The following is a 20,788-nucleotide window of genomic DNA, read 5'->3' as shown; positions in this document are numbered from 1 at the left end:
ATTCCATCCACTTTGAGCCCGGCCCCGAAGTATGACTCCGCCCACATTGAGCCCGGCCCAGAACCAAAAACGGTTGCTGCCATCTTGTTTGTTTTTAGTGGGAGGAGGAAGAGGAGGGGTGGAAAAAGTAAACTACAGTACAGCCGCCCCAAAAAAATTGGAGCGTAATTGGTGAGTTGATTTACATTTTAAATATACTTTCAACTACTGGAATAAAGCAAATCGTTTGCATGTTGGATTAAAAAAAATGGTATACACAAACCAAAATTCTTATCAGAATACGAGCTCTGTTTTGGAAATGACAGGGGTTGTTGATTACGTCGCACACACTGGTCGGTAACATTAGCTAGCCTATTATATTAGGTCTTTACCTGTTGTACTGTGGGTACTTAGCTAGCTTCACATTTGTTTATTAAACTGGAACGCAATATTGTACCAAAACGTACAAATATGTAACACTGTGGCGCTCACGTCTCCTACAAAACCCCCAAAGATAGTTATCGGGACTGTTGTTGGGCTCGCGTCGAGGCCCCGTTATTATTTAGTATTTTTTACAATCCAAACGATTGGCTTCCTAACTCAGTTGTATTCATACATTTTGACGACGGAGCTAGTTGTGCATATTAATAAATGTTCCGATGTGTTTAATAAGTATCACGTGTTGTTAAATTTACAAAAACGAACTCTGTGTCAGTATCATGACCAAAACAAAACCTCCGCCTCCCTCCTCATGGAGGATAACAAAAGTTTGACAGATGTAGCGGTAAATTATTCGGTCAGGGAAACAAATCACAAAATTGCGCAATTTTTAGTTAGTTATTTAATGGCTTAATTTAATTTCTGAGTATTCAATCATTGTTGTTCATTCATTTTATTAACATTCATCCACAACGCACTTTCATCATGCAATACAGTGTGACATGGAATAGTGTCGTTGGTCTGCCAGCAGCGAGGACTGATGACACAGTCAAATGTTACTTTGACAGATATTGAGTAATGCAGTGTAGTATAAAAATGACGGTTAATGCATGGCAATATAAAATGTATTTCTGAAAGTCTAATCTTTCCTTATTCAATATGACCATCAAGGTGTATTACCTCTTGTGACTGGAAGTTTTTTCTAACAGCAGTCTCTAACCTTTGTCCCTGCAGGTGCTGGGTCAATGTTTTACGCCCACTTTGTACTCAGCAAGCCCACTGGGATAAGAAGCTCACCAAGGCTCATGTGTTTGAATGCAACCTGGAGAGCAGTGTGGAGAGCATCATCTGCCCCAAGGTAAACAAGCTGTTATCCATACAGCGCTTCTATTATGTGTTTCTGTCATGTGCTGCACTCTCTAGTCTCCACTAGGTTAATACTGCTGTAAGGGTACTTTGACAGACTAGTGTTGCGTGAACCGGTAGAAGTGAGTACATTTTCAACTCACTTGCTGTGGGTCAGGACTTGGTAGATGAGCGTACTAGAGATTTGAAGTGAATTATCTTGCCATAGAGGGTAAGTGTATTTCGGAACAGTGTTAGATTAAATTGCATTCTTTCTTATTATTTATTTCTCCAGGTGAAAATGGCCCTGTGTACTTCAGGTCATCTGCTCCTGGGGGTGGTGAGGATCTACAACAGGAAAGCCAAGTACTTGTTGGCTGACTAACGAGGCTTTCATCAAGATCAAGATGGCCTTCAGACCAGGTAATATATTGGCTAGACGGCTGGACTGGTTCAACATCTTATTTGTTGATTTACATTCAAGAGTTACATTCAAGAGTTACAGTTTGGCTCAACAGCCATCTCCTTTAAATCTTAATTTTACTGTTAGTTGACATATATTGTTAAATGAACTGAAATTGGGGCTCCTGAAAAAGAGTCCCAATATGAAACTTGTGAGTGGCACACTGGGCTGCTAGACAGTACTAACATTGTTGGTAGATGTTATGGCTGTGTACTATGTGGGTTTGAGCTGGCCTGACCCCTGCCTCCATCCCTGTCCTCTCTCAGGTGTGGTGGATCTGCCAGAGGAGATCAGAGAAGCTGCCTACAACGCCATCACCATGCCAGAAGAGTTCCACGACTTCGACCAGCCACTACCAGACCTAGAGTGAGTCCTGCATGTCATCAGAGCCCAACAAGTTGAAATATGTTTTTTGAGATTTGTCATGAAGCTTTGATGAGTGCTGTGTCTCCATTGATGTATATGTTCGCATCAAATTTGATTTGTCACATGAGCCGACTACAAAAGGTGTAGTAAACCTTACCATGAAATGCGTACTTACAAGCCCTTAGCGAACAGCGCAGAGTGATAAAATATTTGTGAAATAAACTGAAGTTAAAAAAGTAACACAATAACAATAACGAGGCTATATACAGGGGGTACCGGTACTGAGTCAATGTGTGGGGGTACGAGTTAGTCAAGGTAATTGAGGTCATATGTACATGTAGGTAGGGGTAAAGTGACTATGCATAGATAATAAACAGAGTAGCAGCAGCGTAAAAAAGGGGGTCAATACAAATAGTCCGGGTAGCCATTTCATTAACTGTTCAGCAGTCTTATGACTTGGGGGTAAAAGCTGTTAAGGAGCCTTTTGGACCCAGACTTGGCGCTCTGATACCGCTTGCCGTGTGGTAGCAGAAAGAACAGTATGGCAATTTTTAGGGCCTTCCTCTGACACCGCCAGGTATAGAGGTCCCTGGATGGCAGGAAGCTTGGTCCCAGTGATGTACTGGTCTGTACGCGCTATCCTGTGTAGCACCTTGCGGTCGGATGCAGAGGACTTGCCATACCAGGTGGTGATGCAACCAGTCAGGATGCTTTCGATGGTGCAGCTGTAGAGGATCTGAGGACCCATGCCAAATCTTTTCAATCTCCTGCAGGAGTTCTGTATGCTCTTACTGGTATCGGTTTGCTTGTACCCAGCGTAATAGGTGTTTCTTTGCTCAGTGGTAGTGATTTATGTTGTATTTGCAGTGACATCGACGTAATCAAGCAGTTCACATTGAACCAGAGTCGAGTGGAAGCGATCACCATGAGGGAGGAGGTGGGTAACCTGAGCCTGCTGCAGGAGAATGACTTCGGTATGTAGCCAGGCCTCCCGGTCCAATCCTTTCACCATCTCACTCCCCGAACTAAACCATGGCTGCATCTCAATAGTCTGTAGTTGCTTCCCTTTTCATCTCCTCCACCTCATCTGCACTGATATGGATAGGTGATAGCAAATGCTTGGTAGTGGTCTACCATGTTTTTACCATAGTTTCATATCCAGGCAGATTATTGAAATGCACCCATACTCCAGCCTATTCCATCCTATTCCAAGCTTCTCCATTCCTAGTGTGACAAAACCCGCCACTCATTACTGCTGTACATGCACATTCCGAAAACTCATTCTAACATATTCAGTGTTTTGTCCCCCCAGCTGACTTTGGGATGGATGACCGGGAGATGATGCGGGAAGAGAGTGCCTTTGAGGTGGACATCATCCACGGTGCATCAGCCTCCAACCTGCTCCTAGACCCAGAGACCTAAGAGGCCCAGATCACAGACAAGTCCAACCACCTGGAGTACGACGACCAGTACAAAGATGACTTTGGAGAGGACCCCATGGCTGACAGCGAAGGATGCATGCTGGGTAAGAAGGAAGGAAGGATAACCTGGGTTGGGTCTATGACCAAATTCTTTCTTTCCTTGGGTGCGATTCAATAATATCTCCTTCCTCCTGAAGTGTGCACAGGTGTGGGAGGAAGGAGATGTAAATGGGACATAGCCCTTGCCTTCTCCATGACTAATGTGGCCAATTGATTGTATCTGGTGTAAAACCCCTGTGGCTTGATTCAATCTGTAGTGCTGAAGAGCTGCGCTACATACAGCGCCATAGAAATTTAAAGACAATGTTCCTGTGTCGTCGGAGACTGCATTCATGGTAAAGCCTTCTGTATGATTCAGTTCGGCTGGCGCCTAGCTGAACTCAGCTAGACGGGCCGAACGAGTGTGCTTGCACACTCCCTTAATAGACCTTAGTGCCAATAGTACTGTTCGTTCATCTTGAGATGCCGTAGCCAATCTAAGATTACTCGAGAAATCTGTCATTAATTTAGACGTTTTTACAGAGGATCTTAGTCGCATAATTTCACATCTAACTAAGATGCAGTATTTCTCAAGTGAAAAACTGTGCATGAAAATGATTAGTCTCTCGTTGAATTACAACAAACACTTTATTGAAGAGTCCCTTCTGTTCAAATCAAATTTTACTGGTCACATACACATGGTTAGCAGATGTTAATGCGAGTGTTGCGAAATGCTTGTGCTTCTAGTTCCGACAATGCCGCAATATCTAACAAGTAATCTAACAATCCCACAACAACTACCTAATACACAAATCTAAGTAAAGGGATGGAATAACATCCGAGCGGCATAGGCAAGATGCAATAGATGGTATAAAATACAGTATATACATAAGGGATGAGTAATGCAAGACAAAACATCATTAATAAAATGACTACTGATCCATTTGTTAGTGGCCAATGTTTTCAAGTCTGAATGTAGGCAGCAGCCTCTCTGTGCTGGTGATGGCTGTTTAACAGTCTGATGGCCTTGAGATAGAAGCTGTCTCTCAGGCCCAGCTTTGATGCACCTGTATTGACCTCGCCTTCTGGATGGTAGCGGGGGAAGTAGGCAGTGGCTCGGGTGGTTGTTGTCCATGATGATCTTTTTAGCCTTCCTGTGACATCGGGTGCTGTAGGTGTCCTGGAAAGCAGGTAGTTTGCCTCCGGTGATGCGTTGTGCAGACCGCACCACCCTCTGGAGAGCCCTGCGGTTGTGGGTGGTGCAGTTGCCATACCAGGCGGTGATACAGCCCGACAGGATGCTCTCAATTGTGCATCTGTAAAAGTTTGTAAGGGTTTTAGGTGACAAGCCAAATTTCTTCGGCCTCCTGAGCTTGAGGAGGTTCTGTTGCGCCTTCTTCACCACACTGTCTGTGTGGGTGGACCATTTCAGTTTGTCCGTGATGTGTACACCGACGAACTTAAAACTTTCCACCTTCTCCACTGCTGTCCCTTTGATGTGGATAGGGGAGTGCTCCCTTTGCTTTTTCCTGAAGTCCACGATCATCTCCTTTGTTTTGTTGATGTTGAGTGAGAGGTTGTTATCCTGACACCACACTCCCAGGGCCCTCACCTCCTTCCTGTAGGCTGTCTCGTCGTTGTTGGTGATCAAGCCTACTACTGTTATGTCGTCTGCAAACTTGATCGAGTTGGAGGCGTGCATGGCCACGCAGTCATGGGTGAACAGGGAGTACAGGAGGGGGCTGAGCCCGCACCCTTGTGGGGCCCCAGTGTTGAGGATCAGCGAAGTGGAGATGTTGTTTCCTACCTTCACCACCTAGGGGCGGCCCATCAGGATGTCCAGGACCCAATCGCACAGGGCGGGGTTGAGACCCAGGGCCTCAAAGTTAATGATGAGCTTGGAGGGTACTATGGTGTTGAATGCTGAGCTGTAGTCAATGAACAGCATTCTTACATAGCTGTTCCCCTTGTCCAGATGGGATAGGGCAGTGTGATGGCGATTGCATCGCCTGTGGACCTATTGGGGCGGTATGCAAATTGAAGTGGGTCTAGGGTGGAGGTGATATGATCCTTGACTAGTGTGATGTAGAAGTCCGTCCGAAGTCCGGTCCCACTGCTGCCACCATGTGTCACGTAGAGTATACACACGTTTGATGGCCGTACTGTTGTTTTTGTTCCGGAATCACTATGTAAATAAACACCCTTGCATAAAATAACTTTTGCGGCTCCGCCATCTTTTTATTTTGATAGAGGTTAGGTTTTCCAGTTTAGCCTTCTGGCCTACTCTACTAGTCTCTCAAAGCACTTCATGATGACAGAAGTGAGTGCTATGGGGTGATAGTAATTTACTACCGTTACCTTTGCCTTCTTGGGTACAGGAACAATGGTGGCCATCTTGAAGCATGGTGGAACAATAGGGATAGATTGAATATGTCCTTAAACACACCAGCCAGCTGGTCTGTGCATGCTCTGAGGACGTGGCTAGGGATGCCGTCTGGGCCGGCAGCCTTGCGAGGGTTAACACGTTTAAATGTCTTACTCACGTCAGCCAAGGAGAAGGAGAGCCCACAGTCCTTGGTGGCACTGTGTGGTCCTCAAAGCGGGCAAAGGTGTTTAGTTTGTCTGGAAGCAAGACGTCAGTGTCCGTGACGTGGCTGATTTTATTTTTGTAGTCCGTGATTGTCTGTAGAACCTGCCACTTATGTCTCGTGTCTGAGCCGTTGAAAATGCTGTTGACCAGTGACCGACGAAGAGTTGTAGACTTCGGCTACCGACTTGCCTCAAGACATTTTTGTGTGTGCACGAACAGCCCAAAAAAAAACTTGCCGAAGACCAGAACGAACAAAAACGTCACAAAATGTAGTCAGAATATATGCACCAACTGTGGAGGTCATGCAGAGGGACATCATCGGTAAGATATTCCACTCAGTTAACTCACTACCGAATGTCAACAGTGCATTCCTCTACAGTAGATGCCATTATAGGCTAGAGGGCCAACTCTCAGCATGGTTATTATATTAAGACATAGGCTGGTATTCAAAGTAGAGACATTTAAAGTAGTAGACACTCAAAGTAGTACTATTGGATTTTCTTCAACACCAGTGGAGCAGACAGACTCCCAGTCTGACATAAGCACTTCATCCGATCCTCATCCATAACACTCATGTACTTGTACTCAATACCTTTCTTTGATTACTGCAGTTTAATGTTCTGTCTGTGTGTAATTGTATGTGCTCCAGACCTGACCATCCTGGAAGAGCCCAGTGTACTGCAGGCATCGGCCATGGAGGGCAGCAGGACCACCCTGGACGAGTCAGTCATGCCCCCACCCTCCTCCATGCACGGCCAGAAATGCAAGGCCCAGGACACAGAGCCAGCCTTGCCCGTGAGTGCCTCTTTCCTCCTCTCTTCGCTCAAGCCCTGTTTAACTATGGCTAGGGAAACATTCAAAGGCAGTTTGTCAAGCATATAAGGCTTGTTGGGGTTTGATATTGTATCCACTGGGAGATCTCATTAGTGTTTTTGATAGAAGCAGGTCAAACTTCTATCTTTTGCCCATACTCAACCCCCTACTCAATCACTCAAACATTCTTATTCTCTCTCCATCCAGATGGGTACTCTGGAACAGGCTGCCAACCATTCAGGTGTGTCCCAGCAATTGGACATGACGGTGGAGCTGCCCCCTGAGGACAGCACCAACCTCAACCTGTACCCCGAGCTGGACCTGGTAGGGGAGAAAAAGGACAAGGAAGGAAGGAGAGGACGAGGTGAGATAGAGACAAAGATGTGCCAGTGGTCACCGCCAACCCTGGTTCTGAAGAGCTACAGGGTGTGCAGACTTGTGTTCCAAGTAAGAACTAAACAGCTGATGGAATTGCGTGTGTTAGTGCAGGACTGGAAGAAAATCCTACAGACAATGTGGCTCTCTTGGACCATGGCTGGTGACCACTGATCTATTCTGTCTTAGCTTCCAAAGGAAGCTAAATGTGTACAGGGACTTCAGAAAGTATTCACACCCCTTGACGTTTTCCACATTTTGTTGTGTTACAACCTGAATTTAAAATAGATATTATAATTGTTTTGTATTTTACCCCCCTTTTCTCCCCAATTATGATCTTGTCTTATCGCTGCAACTCCCCAATGGGCTTGGGAGAGGTGACGATTGAGTCATGCGTCCTCTGAAACATGACCCGCCAAATCGCGCTTCTTAACACCCACCCACTCAACCCCGAAGCCAGCTGCACCAATGTGTTGAAGGAAACATCGCTCAACTGACGACTGAAGTCAGAATGCAGGTGCCCGGCTTGCCACAAGGAGTCACTAGAGCGCGATGAGCCAAGTAAAGCCAACAATTCAGGGCCTTAGACCGCTGCGCCACCCGGGAAGCCAGTAGATAAACATTTTTTACAAATATTATCACAGGCCTACACACAATACCCCACAATGTCAAAGTGAAATTATGTTTTTCTATTTATTTTACAAATTACTTAAAGTAAAAGCTGTAATGTCTTGATTCAATTAGTATTTAATCCCTTTGTTATAGCAAGCCTAAATAAGTTCAGGAGTAAAAATTCACTTAACAAGTCACATAAGTTGCATGGACTCACTCTGTGCAATAATAGTGTTTATCATGATTTTTAAACGACTGCCTTATCTCTGTACCCCACACATAAAATGATCTGTAAGATCCCTCAGTCGAGCAGTACATTTCAAACACAGATTCAACCACAAAGACTCAGGGAGGTTTTCCATGGCTCGCAAAGAAGGGCACCTATTCAAATTAAATCACATTTGATTTGTCACATACACATGTTTAGCAGATGTTATTGCGGGTGTAGCAAAATGCTTGTGTTTCTAGCTCCAACAGAGCAGTAATATCTATCAAGTAATATCTAACAATTTCACAACAATAAATACAATACACACTAATCTAAAGGAATGGAATTAAGAATATATATATATCTGGGCGAGCAATGTCAGAGCGGCATAGACCGTAGAATAGTATAGAATACAGTATATACATATGAGATGAGTAATGCAAAATATGTAAACATTATTAAAGTGGCCAGTGATTTCAAGTCTATGTATATAAGGCAGCAGGTAGTGATGGCAGATGAGTGAATGTAAAATAAACCAGACATTGAATAGCCCTTTGAGCAAGTTACTAATTACACTTTGGATGGTGTATCAATACACCCAGCTCCACAAAGCTACAGGCGTCTTTCCTAACTCAGTTGCCGGAGAGGAAGGAAACCGCTCAGGGATTTCAACATGTGGCCAATGGTGACTTTAAAACAGTGTTTAATGGCTTTGATAGGAGAAAATGAAGATGGATCAACAGCATTGTAGTTACTCCACAATACTAACCTAATTGACAGTCAAAAGAAGGAAGCCTGTATAGACTAAAAAAGATTCCAAAACTTGCATCCTGTTTGCAACAAGGAACTAAAGTAATACTGCAAAAAATGTGGCAAAGCAATTCACTTTTTGTGCTGAATACAAAGTGCTTGCGGCAAATCCAATGCAACACATTACTGAGTACCACACTCCATATTTTCAAGCATAGTGGTGGCTGCATCATGTTATGAGTATTCTTGTAATTGTTAAGGACTGGGGAGTTTTTCAGGATAAAAAATAAACGTAATGGAGCTAAGCACAGGCAAAATCCAAGAGGAAAACCTGGTTGTCTGCTTTCCACCAGACACTGGGAGATTAATTCACCTTTCAGCAGAACAATAACCCAAAACACAAAGCTAAATCTACACTGGAGTTGCTTACCAAGAAGACAGTGGCCGAGTTACAGTTTTGACTTAAATCTGCTTGAAAATCTATGGCAAGACCTGAAAATGGTTGTCTAGCAATGATCAACTACCAATTTGACAGAGCTTGAAGAATTTTGAAAATATTTATGGGCAAATGTTGCAAAATCCAGGTGTGGAATGCTCTTCGAGACTTACACTATACACTACCGTTCAAAAGTTTGGGGTCACTTAGAAATGTCCTTATTTTCCATGAAAACATACATGAAATGAGTTGCAAAATGAACAGGAAAGATAGTCAAGAAGTTGACAAGGTTATAAATAATGATTTTTAATTGAAATAATAATTGTGAATCCTCTATTTGTAGCAATTACAGCCTTGCAGACCTTTGGCATTCTAGTTGTCAATTTGTTGAGGTAATCTGAAGAGATTTCACCCCATGCTTCCTGAAGCACCTCCCACAAGTTAGATTGGCTTGATGGGCACTTCGTACGTACCGTACAGTCAAGCTGCTCCCACAACAGCTCAATAGGGCTGAGATCCGGTGACTGTGCTGGCCACTCCATTAGACAGAATACCAGCTGACTGATTTTCCCCTAAATAGTTATTGCATAGTTTGGAGCTGTGCTTTGGGTCATTGTCCTGTTGTAGGAGGAAATTGGCTCCAATTTAAGTGCCGCCCACAGGGTATGGCATGGCATTGCAAAATGGAGTGATAGCCTTCCTCCTTCAAGATCCCTTTTACCCTGTACAAATCTCCCACTTTACTACCACCAAAGCACCCCAGACCATCACATTGTCGCCATCATGCTTGACAGATGGCGTTAAGCACTCCTCCAGCATCTTTTCATTTTTTCAGTGTCTCAAGAATGTTCTTCTTTGTGATCTGAACACCTCATACTTAGATTTGTCATCCATAATACTTTTTCCCAATCTTCCTCTGTTCAGTGTCTGTGTTCTTTTGCCCATCTTAATCTTTTTCTTTTTATTGGCCAGTCTGAGATATGTCTTTTTCGTTGCAACTCTGCCTAGAAGGCCAGCATCCCGGAGTCGCCTCTTCACTGTTGACGTTGAGACTGGTGTTTTGCGGGTACTATTTAATGAAGCTGCCAGTTGAGGACTTGTGAGGAAATGTTTCTCAAACTAGACACCACTCCTCTTTATATTCTGGTTAGGGCCAGTTTGTGCTGTTCTGTGAAGGGAGTAGTCAGTGTTGTATGAGATCTTCAGTTTCTTGGCAATTTCTCACATGGAATAGCCTTCATTTCTCAGAACAAGAATGGACTGACGAGGTTCAGAAGAAAGTTCTTTGTTTCTGGCCATTTTGAGCCTGTAATCGAACCCACAAATGCTGATGCTCCAGATACTCAACTAGTCTAAAGAAGACCAGTTTTATTGCTTCTTTAATCAGAACAACAGTTTTCAGCTGCGCTAACATAATTGCAAAAGGGTTTTCTAATGATCAATTAGCCTTTTAAAATGATAAACTTGGGCCTCCTGAGTGGCACAGTTGTGTAAGGCACTGCATCGCTGTGCCACTAGAGATTCTGGGTTTGAGTCCAGGCTCTAAGTGACCCCAAACTTTTGAACAGTAGTGTATATGCAAAAGTATGTGGACACCCCTTCAAATTAGTGGATTTGGCAATTTCAGCCACAGCCATTGCTGACAGGTGTATAAAATCGAGCACACAGCCATGCAATCTCCATAGGAAAACATTGGCAGTAGAATGGCCCGTATTGAAGAGCTGAGTGACTTTCAATGTGGCACTGTCATAGGATGCCACCTTTCCAACAAGCCAATTTGTTACATTTCTACCCTGTTAGAGCTGCCCCATTCAACTGTAAGCGCTGTTATTGTGAAGTGGAAACGTCTATGAGCAACAACAACTCAGCCGCCAAGTGGTAGGCCACACAAGCTCACAGAACGGGACCGCCAAGTGCTGAAGTGCATAGCGTGTAAAAAATTGTCCTCGGTTGCAACACTCACTACCAACTTCCAAACTGTCTTGGGAAGCAACATCAGCACAAGAACTGTTCATCGGGAGCATCGTTGGCTGGAGTGGTGTAAAACTTGCCGCCATTGGACTCTGGAGCAGTGGAAACGCATTTGCTGGAGTGATGAATCACGCTTCACCATCTGGCAGTCCGATGACGAATCTGCGTTTGGCGAATGCCAAGGGAACGCTACCTGCCCGAAATGCATAGTGCCAACTGTAAAATTTGGTGGAGGAGGAATAATGGTCTGAAGCTGTTTTTCATGGTTCAGGCACCTTAGTTCCAGAAAAAGCCCTTTCCTGTTTCAGCGTGACAGTTCCAGCAAAAGCCCTTACCTGTTTCAGCGTGACAATGCCCTTGTGCACAAAGCGAGGTCCATACAGAAATGGTTTGTCGATTGGTGTGGAAGAACTTGACTGGCCTGCACAGAGCCCTGACCTCAACCCCATCGAACACCTTTGGGATGAATTGGAACTCCGACTGTGAGCCAGGCCTAATCGCCCAACATTGACGATGTAGTGTATTTCATTTTCAATAAAATTGTGTGTAGATGGGTGAGATCTATTTTAATACATTTGGAATTCGGGCTGTAACAAAAAATGTGGAATAAGTAATGGTGTATTAATACTTTCTGAAGGCACTGTAGGCCTAGGAGTACGCAGAAGCATGTCTCTTACTGTCTTGCATTGCTTGTACATTGGCTAAAGTGTATTATTTATGTAGAGTTAATGTTATGTGTGTTCCATGAAAGGATGAGGAAGGTCAGGCCGGAGAACAGGACTGAGAGGAGAGGAGGTGGATCAAGAGAACCTAGCAGATGCTCCACGGCCTGCAGGTATGTCATAGGAGAGCTTCAACGAGAGCACTGAGCTCTACTAATTGTTGTGACTCACCAAGTGAACCCCAACATTTCTAACCAGAACCAGGTCTTACCCGTGACGTACCTGTTCTCTCCCTCCCTTCAACAGAGGGTGATGACCAAGACTGGGGCCAAGCAAATTAGCCTGCTGGATCTGTGCAGGAACAACAACAAGAAGCAGGCTGCCGCCAAGTTCTACAGCTTCCTGGTTCTGAAGAAGCAGCCGGCGGTGAAGCTCAACCAGACAGAGCACTACAGCGACATCATCGCCACCCCTGGAGCCCACTTCCACCTAATCTAGACTCGACACTGGCTGCTTTTACTCTAAAACCGTTTTTGTTTGTATAGGATGTTATTTAGTTCTCTGACACTGTGCATATATATATATATATATATATATATATATATATATATATTTAAAAAAATTAACTACACTGAACAAAAATATAAACACAACCGGCAACATTTTCAAATCTATGGATTTCACACGACTGGCAGGGGCGCAGCCATGGGTGGGCCTAGGCCTACCCACGTCCAGCCAATTAGTTTTTCCCCACAAAAGGGATTTATTATAGACAGAAATAATTCTAAGCACACCCCCCACCCGCAGGTGAAGAAGCCTGGGCTGGTGTGGCTACACCTAGTATTTAATTCTGTGTTTACAAGTGCTTGTGTGTCTGACTGTACTTTATATTTTCAAATATCTTCATTTGTTGTGATTTGAGGATCATGTAGATTTAAAGAATAACTACGCTTATTGCATGCTCCATTTTGAAATATACTTTATTCCAATGAATTGCTCCTGAAATCTTATTTTTATGGTATTTCTTGAATAATTACCTTTGTTTTAAGTCACATACTGTGACAATGAAAATACTCATATCAACTATCTAATGCAGATGTTAATGGTTTGGTCAGAATTAGACTTAGTTAAGGCTGCATCTTTCGAAGCTGCACAATCTCTAAATTTCAAGACAACTCAGCCCAGTAGGTGTCAGGAAACTACATTTCATTATACTTTGATGCAGCTGAATGTCTAGAAAACTTTAATTTGGTATTCATTAATAATCTAAAAGTTTTGATGGAAACTTGCATAGGTGTTTAGACTCGTTGCGACAGTCATTCTTCGATAGCTTGAATACGCTATTGCTCGTCTTATCATGGTTCATAGCTGCAGAGGACAAGTAGATTTATAGTTTTCTGACCATCCTTTACAATGAATGTATTGTTTTGATATCCACGGACTCCCTCTGAAATTGTATATGATGTTTCAGTGCATCCCTTTTAAACTATGTAAACTTGCATTTTTCTTTAAAACCCAAAACGACATCTTATAGATACTGTTGTTAAAATGTGTTCTTACTCAGATTTTTGATGCCATGCCTGTAGTCCTGAGCCCCAGCAACTGATGTAAGTTTTCTAATAAAATGAATACTGTTAACAGTTCATGTCAATGACGATCCTTTTCATAGCTGGTTCATTGAGCCAGCGAACTGGGTATAATGGCTACTATAACAATGACTTAGAATATCAATACCTTCTGATGGTCAAAAACTAGATTGTGAACTGTTTGAGGATACATTTTTAGAACCGTGGCGCAATACAAAGACAATTCATTGTGTGCTTCTTCAAAAGATGTTCTCCAGACATTTGAAGTTGGATCTCTTGAATTCCAATGAGATGTCTTTGATCTGGCAAATGTGTTTAGTAAAGAGGTATACATTTATTATATTCAGCTGTTCAAATTTCAACCTTTGGGAACAGTGGGGGGGGAAAAAGCAGCTATTTTTACTGCCCTGGCAAAACAAGTCTCTTCCCACCACACTAAGTGTTTGGGAGCGGTTTGAGGGATGGACCCTTGCCTCCCTCTGGTTTGCTACGTTTCCTTTGACGGTTCCGTTTCTTCTTCTCACCCTCAGTCTTAAGAGGCTGCGTCGGTGGCTGTTTTTTCTTCTTCTTTAGGCAGCTGAGCGGGTTGGGATTGGAGATTTTCCTCTTACGCTTCTTGCCCCGGCGCTCTCCATCCTGCCCGATCCCCTGCACCTCCTTCAGGCTGTTGATGCTCTGCTGCTGGGCTGGGGTGACCATCTCTCCCAGAGCCACAGCCTCCACATGGTTAACCGAGCATTGGCTGGGCTTGTCCAACACTATGGTGTTGGAGATGATATACATAAGAGGCACGCCTGGGATCTTCTTCAGGCCTGCTGTCAGCTCTTGGTCCTAGAAATTAAACATCCGACAGGAAGAGGTGAATCAATGCATTTGGTCTAGACTGGATGCATGCAGTTAGGTGGGCGGCACTATTGGTCGTTGATCCTGAGGTGACAAGCGTTGCTAACGCATGCCAAAACTTACAACACCTAGATACGTAAAATACACATCAGCTAACCACATGGTCGTGTTCCCCTGGTCAGACATTGCATGCATCAATCAATGGTTGCGTACCACGTCATCAAGGGCACCATATTTCTATAATATATGATCTGGTTATTTTATGTACCTTTATTTAACTTGGCAAGTCAGTTAAGAACAAATTTCTTATTTACAATGATGGTCTACCCTGGCCAAACCCGGACGAAGCTGGGCCAATTGTGCGCCGCCCTATGGGACTCCCAATCACGGCTGGATGTGATAAAGTCTGGAATCGAACCAGGGACTGTAGTGACGCCTCTTGCACTGAGATGCAGTGCCTTAGACCGCCGCGCCACTCGGGAGCTGATATGTGTTAGCTGATACCTATCCTGGTGTTGTAAGATCTGGCATGCATCAGCAATGTCTAAGCAGAAGAACATGTCCCCATGTTACAGCAATTTGGCAGTCAATGTGGCATGCATGCCAGGCCTGAGCAGGGAAACAGGACCATTGTTTGACCCAGGTAAGTAAAGGTATGACATAACACTTACCTGTGTGGCAACAAAGTAGTGGTGTGAATTGGTCCCTTCCAGCATGGAGTGCAGACACTCAGACGCAGAGACAGGGTTCTTGAAATGCTTGCAGTTCCTAACCTGATACCGCTGCAGGATGAGTTTGGCACCATAGAGGTCTTTCAGTGATTCAAGTTCCTTCAGCGCACAACTGTAGGACATAAGGTTAAGAAAAAACGGTCATTGGTTAAAATTCATGACAGTGTGACATTTACTAGGACACTAAACCCAACTCACTTTGTAGTACAAAGTTGCACCTCCCCCATGAGGTATTTCGGCATCTGCTCTTTGATTTGAATCTTATTCTTCAGAGCCGCCTGGCAAAACGTCCCGTCGATGAGAATTTGAAAGGGCTCTCTAAAACTGAAGTTGTGTTTGTAGAAATTGATGTTTTTCTTGGCTTTCTTTTGTCGCTTGATCGTCATTGTGACTAGCTTGCTAGCCCAAGAATGTACTAAAAAGAGCTAACGAGCTTGTCCGACAGGATTACTTACTGAAAAATATCACTCAAATGGACGCAATTGCATTACGTATATTCTGTAAATTTTCGTCAGTATCGGTTTACTACTACACACAGATTAATAACAAATCACATAACCAATAAAATCTAGTTGCATGGAAAATATAAACACACGTTTCCTTGGTTGAGTAACAGCTGAATATGTTCGTCTGGAAACAAAACGTCAGAATCAAGGCATTTGTTTCTTCTTCTTCTGTGGGTTTTATGGCGGACTACAACCCCAAACGTTGCATTGTCGCCTCCAACTGGACGGGTTGAAAACCAAAACAAGGTAAAAAGAAAATCCATACGATATAGGGACACTAACTTAATCCACCCAAATAAAAATAGTATATTAACAAAAACAAAACTCCCACTTCTTCCTTCTTTCAAATCTCCCTTCTCAGGCTCTAGGGCCTGAGAGGGTGGTATGGCTTGTGCCAATATTCCATGTAACTCCTCTGCCGAGAAATCTTTCAGTCCCAGGAACCGCTCTGCTGCATCCACAATGATATCTATCTTCCTGGACCTTCTCCCCACCTTGGCAGTGCCATTAATCACCATAGCTATAAATGCCACAAAGTCCACCTTCTTAACCTTTAAAATGTCAGGTTCTTGTTGGTGAAAGGCAACCCCTGCAGCCTGCAGTGAGGGCCTATGCAGCACCATGGACTCTTCAGGAGCACCATTCAAACCCTCAACTCTTTTAACAGCTGTTGCATATGACATGCTCTGGACAGCCCTGACTTTTGCCACCTCATTCTCTTTCGCCCTTGTCGGGCAATCAAAAGATGTAGCTTCATGGTTCCCACCACAATTGCAACATGTCACATTTTCCTCATTTTTAAAACACATGATATGATCTTTTCCACAACTTGGATATCTCGGCTTCTCTCTTCTGCAAACACTTGAAACATGACCAAAAGCTTTACAATGATCCCACTGCATTGGTCTTGGGATAAATGCTCTGACTCTGTAGTTTATATACCCCAACTGCACTTGAGTAGGGAGAGACACCATATCAAAAAACAAAGAACAGATAGACTTCACTTTTTCACCATTCACCACACGAATCATCAGACATGCATCAATCACTCCAGGAATATTTTTTATCTCTTCAAAATCAACTTCCCACGAGTCTCCAGATTTAACCTCCTTAAGGGGTTTAAGGGGTGCCCTGTCCGAAGAGACACACAACACTTCAAACTTATCAAATCGGGTGAGAAGCAATGCACATTCCTTCTGATCCGCAGAAGCACAAAAATCTAAACAAGCCCGCCTCTCGTGATCCTCACAGCCTTCACTTTACCCAGCACTCTCTCCACCAGTTTGGATATCTCAAATGGTTTCTTCAATATTGGAAATCTGCTCAATTACTCCTCATTAACATACTGTACTCCTAATAGATACAAGGGACATTCTCATCACTGTACATTACTTTGCTCTTGTTTTTCCATTCTTTTGGACAATACTCCAATTCTCCTTGATTCTAGTGCCACTGGATTCAGAATCCACTTCATCGTCCACTTCCGCCATCTTTTTCCAGCCTGCCCATTTTACCAACTTTTGTTCCTGTCTCAAGTCAGTTCCATTATGTGCTGTGAAGTACTGCTGATATATTAAGGAAAATGAGCTGGGCTGTTCCCCTTTTTGAAAAGTGGGGGAGGTGCAACTTTGTACTACAAAGTGAGTGGGGTTTGGTGTTCTAGTAAATGTCACACTTTTTGAAAAGTGGAACAGGCTCCTAACCAACTGTGCTATTTTGTGCTTTTTTTCTTGCATTGTTTGTAAATTATACATAATGTACATAATGTTGCTGCTACCATCTCTTATGACCAAAAAGAGCTTCTGGATATCAGAACAGCAATTACTCACCTCAAACTGGACAAAGATTTTTTCTTTAATGAGTTTGACGTGAAGGATATACTGCTTCTCCGAGACCAGGCCCAAATCCCTGTCATTTGTGTGAAAAAAATACAGAAATACAGGGGTGCCTTGTGAGAATTCGTTGGCGAGTGGGTAACCCGCCTCTACCATCCGTTCTTTTGGCCAATGTGCAATCACTGGAAAATAAACGGGATGAACTCCGCTCAAGACTATCCTACCAACGGGACATTCAAAACTGTAATATCTTATGTTTCACCGAGTCGTGGCTGAACGACGACACGGATAATATACAGTTGGCTGGGTTTTCCGTGCGTCGGCAGGACAGAACAGCTACGTCTGGTAGGACGAGGGGTGGTGGTGTGTCTATTTGTCAATAACAGCTGGTGAGCAATGTGTAATATTAAAGAGGTTTCGAGGTATTGCTCATCTGAGGTAGAGTACCTCATGATAAACTGTAGACCACACTATCTACCAAGAGAGTTTTCATCTATACTTTTTGTAGCCGTCTATTTACCACTACAAACCGATGCTGGCACTAAGACTGCACTCAACGAGCTATATAAGGCCATCAAATCAAATTTGATTGGTCACAAACATATTAAGCAGATTATATTGTGGGTGTAGCGAAATGCTTGTGTTCCTAGCTCCAACAGTGCAGTAGTACCAAACAATTCACAAAAATACACACAAATCTAAAAGTAAAAGAATGAAATTAAGAAATATATAAATATTAGATCGAGCAATATCGTAGAGGCATTGACTAAAATACAGTAGAATAAAACACAGTATATACATATGAGATGAGTAAAGCAGTATGTAAACATTATTAAAGTGACTTGTGTTCCATTATTAAAGTGGCCAGTGATTCCCAGTCTATTTGTATATAGGGCAGCAGCCCTAAGGTGCAGGATTGTGTAACCGGGTGGAAGCCGGCTAGTGATTACTATTTAACAGTCTAATGGCCTTGAGATAGAAGCTGTTTTTCAGTCTCTCGGTCCCAGTTTTGATGCACCTGTACTGACCTAGCCTTCTGGATGATAGTGGGGTGAACGGGCTGTGGCTCGGGTGGTTGATGTCCTTGATTATCTTTTTGGCCTTCCTGTGACATTGGGTGCTGTAGGTGTCCTTGAGGGCAGGTAGTTTGCCTCCGGTGATGCGTTGGGCAGACCGCACCCGCCTCTGGAGAGCCCTGTGGTTGCGGGCATTGCAGTTGCCATACCAGGCAGTGATACAGCCCGACAGAATGCTCTCAATTGTGCATCTATAAACGTTGGTGAGCGTTTTAGGGACCAAGCCAAATTTCTTCAGCCTGCTGAGGTTGAACAGGCGCTGTTGCGCCTTCTTCACCACACCCTCTGTGTGGGTGGACCATTTCAGATCGTTAGTGACGACTAAACAAAATGGCGCCGACAGATAGGGCTGCGGTGCTTCTAGCTTAGGAAACTTTGCAGTATTTTCTTTTTTTATGTGTTATTAGTCCAGAATTTTTTTGTGTTATTACATACAGCTGGGAAAAACTATTGGATATCAGAGCGACGGTAACTCAGCAGCATTACCAGCTTTACGACCAGGAATACGACTCTCCCGAATAGGATCCTTTGTTTGTACCTCCCAGGGCAATTGAATTGATTCCAGAGGCTGATCCAAAACACCGCCAGCGGAGGAAAGGTACTCGGAGTGGTCTTCTAGTCCGACTTAGGGGGCGCGTACACCACCCTCCACTTCTGAGTATATTACTCGCTAATGTTCAGTCTCTGGATAATAAAGTTGACAAGCTCAGGGCGAGTATTTCCTTCCAGAGACATCAGGGATTGTAACATACTCTGTTTCACGGGAAACATGGCTCTCTCGGGATATACAGTCTGAGTCTGTCCAGCCAGTTGGGTTCTCAGTTCATCGTGCAGACAGGAATAAATATCTCTCCAGGATGAAAAGGGCGGAGGTGTACGTTTCATGATTAACGTCTCATGGTGTGATTGGGATAACATACAGGAACTACAGTTCTTTTGTTTACCCGACCTAGAATACATCACTATCAAATGTCGACTGTATTACCTCCCAAGAGAACTCTCTTCGGTCACAGCCATGTATATTCTCCCTCAAGCCGATACCATGATGGCCCTCAAATAACTTCACTGGACTTTATGCAAACTGGAAACCACATATCCTGCATTTATTGTAGCTGGGGATTTTAACAATGCAAATTTGAGAAAAACTCTACCGAAGTTCTATGAACACATTGACTGTATTACTCGCGCTGCTAAAACACTCGACCACTGCTACTCCAACTTCCGGGATGCCTACAAGGACCTCCCCTGCCCTCCTTTCGGCAAATCTGATCACGACTCCATTCCTATAGGCAGAAACTCAAACAGGAAGTACCCGTGCTAAGGACTATTCAACACTGGTCTGACCAATCGGAATCCACGCTTCTAGATTGTTTTGATCACACAGACTGTGATATGTTCCGGTTCCGAGAATAATATAGATGAATACACTGATACGGTGACTGAGTTTATCAGTGAGTGCATAGATGTTGTACCCACTGTGACTTTTAAAACCTACCCTAACCAGAAACCATGGATAGACGGCAGCATTCGTGCAAAACTGAAACCGCAAACCATCGCATTTAACCAAGGCAAGATGACTGGGAATATGGCAGAATACAAAAAGTATAGTCAATAATCAATACAGGACTAAGATTGAATCCTACTACACAGGCTCTGACACTCATCAGATTTGTATTTTTTATTTTATTTAACCTTTATTGAACTAGGCAAGTCAGTTAAGAAGAAATTCTCATTTACAATGACGGCCTACCAAAAGGCAATATAGGACAAAACACACATCACAACAAGAGAGACAACACAACACTACATAAAGAGAGACCTAAGACAACAACATAGCAAGGCAGCAACACATGACAACACAGCATGCTAGCAACACAACATAAGAACATGGTAGAAACACAACATGGTAGCAGCACAAAACATGGTACAAACATTATTGGGCACAGACAACAGCACAAAGGGCAAGAAGGTAGAGACAACAATACATCACATAAAGCAGCCACAACTGTCAGTAAGAGTGTCCATGATTGTCTTTGAATGAAGAGATTGCCAGTTGGCAGGGCTTGCAAACTATTACGAACTACAAAGGGAAACCAAGCCACGAGCCTACCAGATGAGCTAAATGCCTTTTATGCTCGCTTCGAGGCAAGAAACACTGAAGCATGCATGAGAGCACCAGCTGTTTCAGACATCTCTGTGATCACGCTCTCCGTAGCCGATGTGAGCAAGACCTTTAAACAGG

The 20,788-nt window shown here is 43.6% G+C and overlaps 1 protein-coding gene and 1 pseudogene across 2 annotated transcripts; one reads left to right on the top strand and one right to left on the bottom strand.

Annotated features, from left to right (window-relative positions):
• On the top strand, positions 1-13,609 carry LOC106570146 (double-strand-break repair protein rad21 homolog; annotated as a pseudogene). Its single transcript, XR_006758870.1, has 10 exons — positions 1-171; positions 1,153-1,276; positions 1,559-1,686; positions 1,993-2,092; positions 2,960-3,066; positions 3,405-3,617; positions 6,792-6,937; positions 7,163-7,319; positions 12,059-12,142; positions 12,276-13,609. The product of XR_006758870.1 is annotated as a double-strand-break repair protein rad21 homolog (transcript).
• Positions 13,610-13,873: 264 nt separating this feature from the next.
• Positions 13,874-15,786, bottom strand: utp23 (UTP23 small subunit processome component). Its single transcript, NM_001140725.2, has 3 exons — positions 15,328-15,786; positions 15,070-15,241; positions 13,874-14,386 (listed from the first exon to the last, which is right to left on the bottom strand). The coding sequence occupies exons 1-3, from the start codon at positions 15,513-15,515 to the stop codon at positions 13,991-13,993; spliced, it is 756 nt and encodes a 251-aa protein (NP_001134197.1). The 5' UTR covers positions 15,516-15,786; the 3' UTR covers positions 13,874-13,990.
• Positions 15,787-20,788: the final 5,002 nt, after the last annotated feature.

The sequence above is a fragment of the Salmo salar genome, chromosome ssa14 (genome assembly GCF_905237065.1).
Source record: "Salmo salar chromosome ssa14, Ssal_v3.1, whole genome shotgun sequence".
Lineage (NCBI taxonomy): Eukaryota > Metazoa > Chordata > Actinopteri > Salmoniformes > Salmonidae > Salmo > Salmo salar.
This window is presented reverse-complemented; position numbering and strand designations above follow the sequence as displayed.

Bases quoted from the DNA above. Each gene is read 5' to 3' on its own strand.
- utp23 (NM_001140725.2), bottom strand. From the start codon at position 15,515: ATGACGATCAAGCGACAAAAGAAAGCCAAGAAAAACATCAATTTCTAC. The intron at 15,242-15,327 runs GTGAGTTGGGTT...TATGTCCTACAG, and splicing joins GTGCAACTTTGTACTACAAA to TTGTGCGCTGAAGGAACTTG. The intron at 14,387-15,069 runs GTAAGTGTTATG...TTTAATTTCTAG, and splicing joins ACTACTTTGTTGCCACACAG to GACCAAGAGCTGACAGCAGG.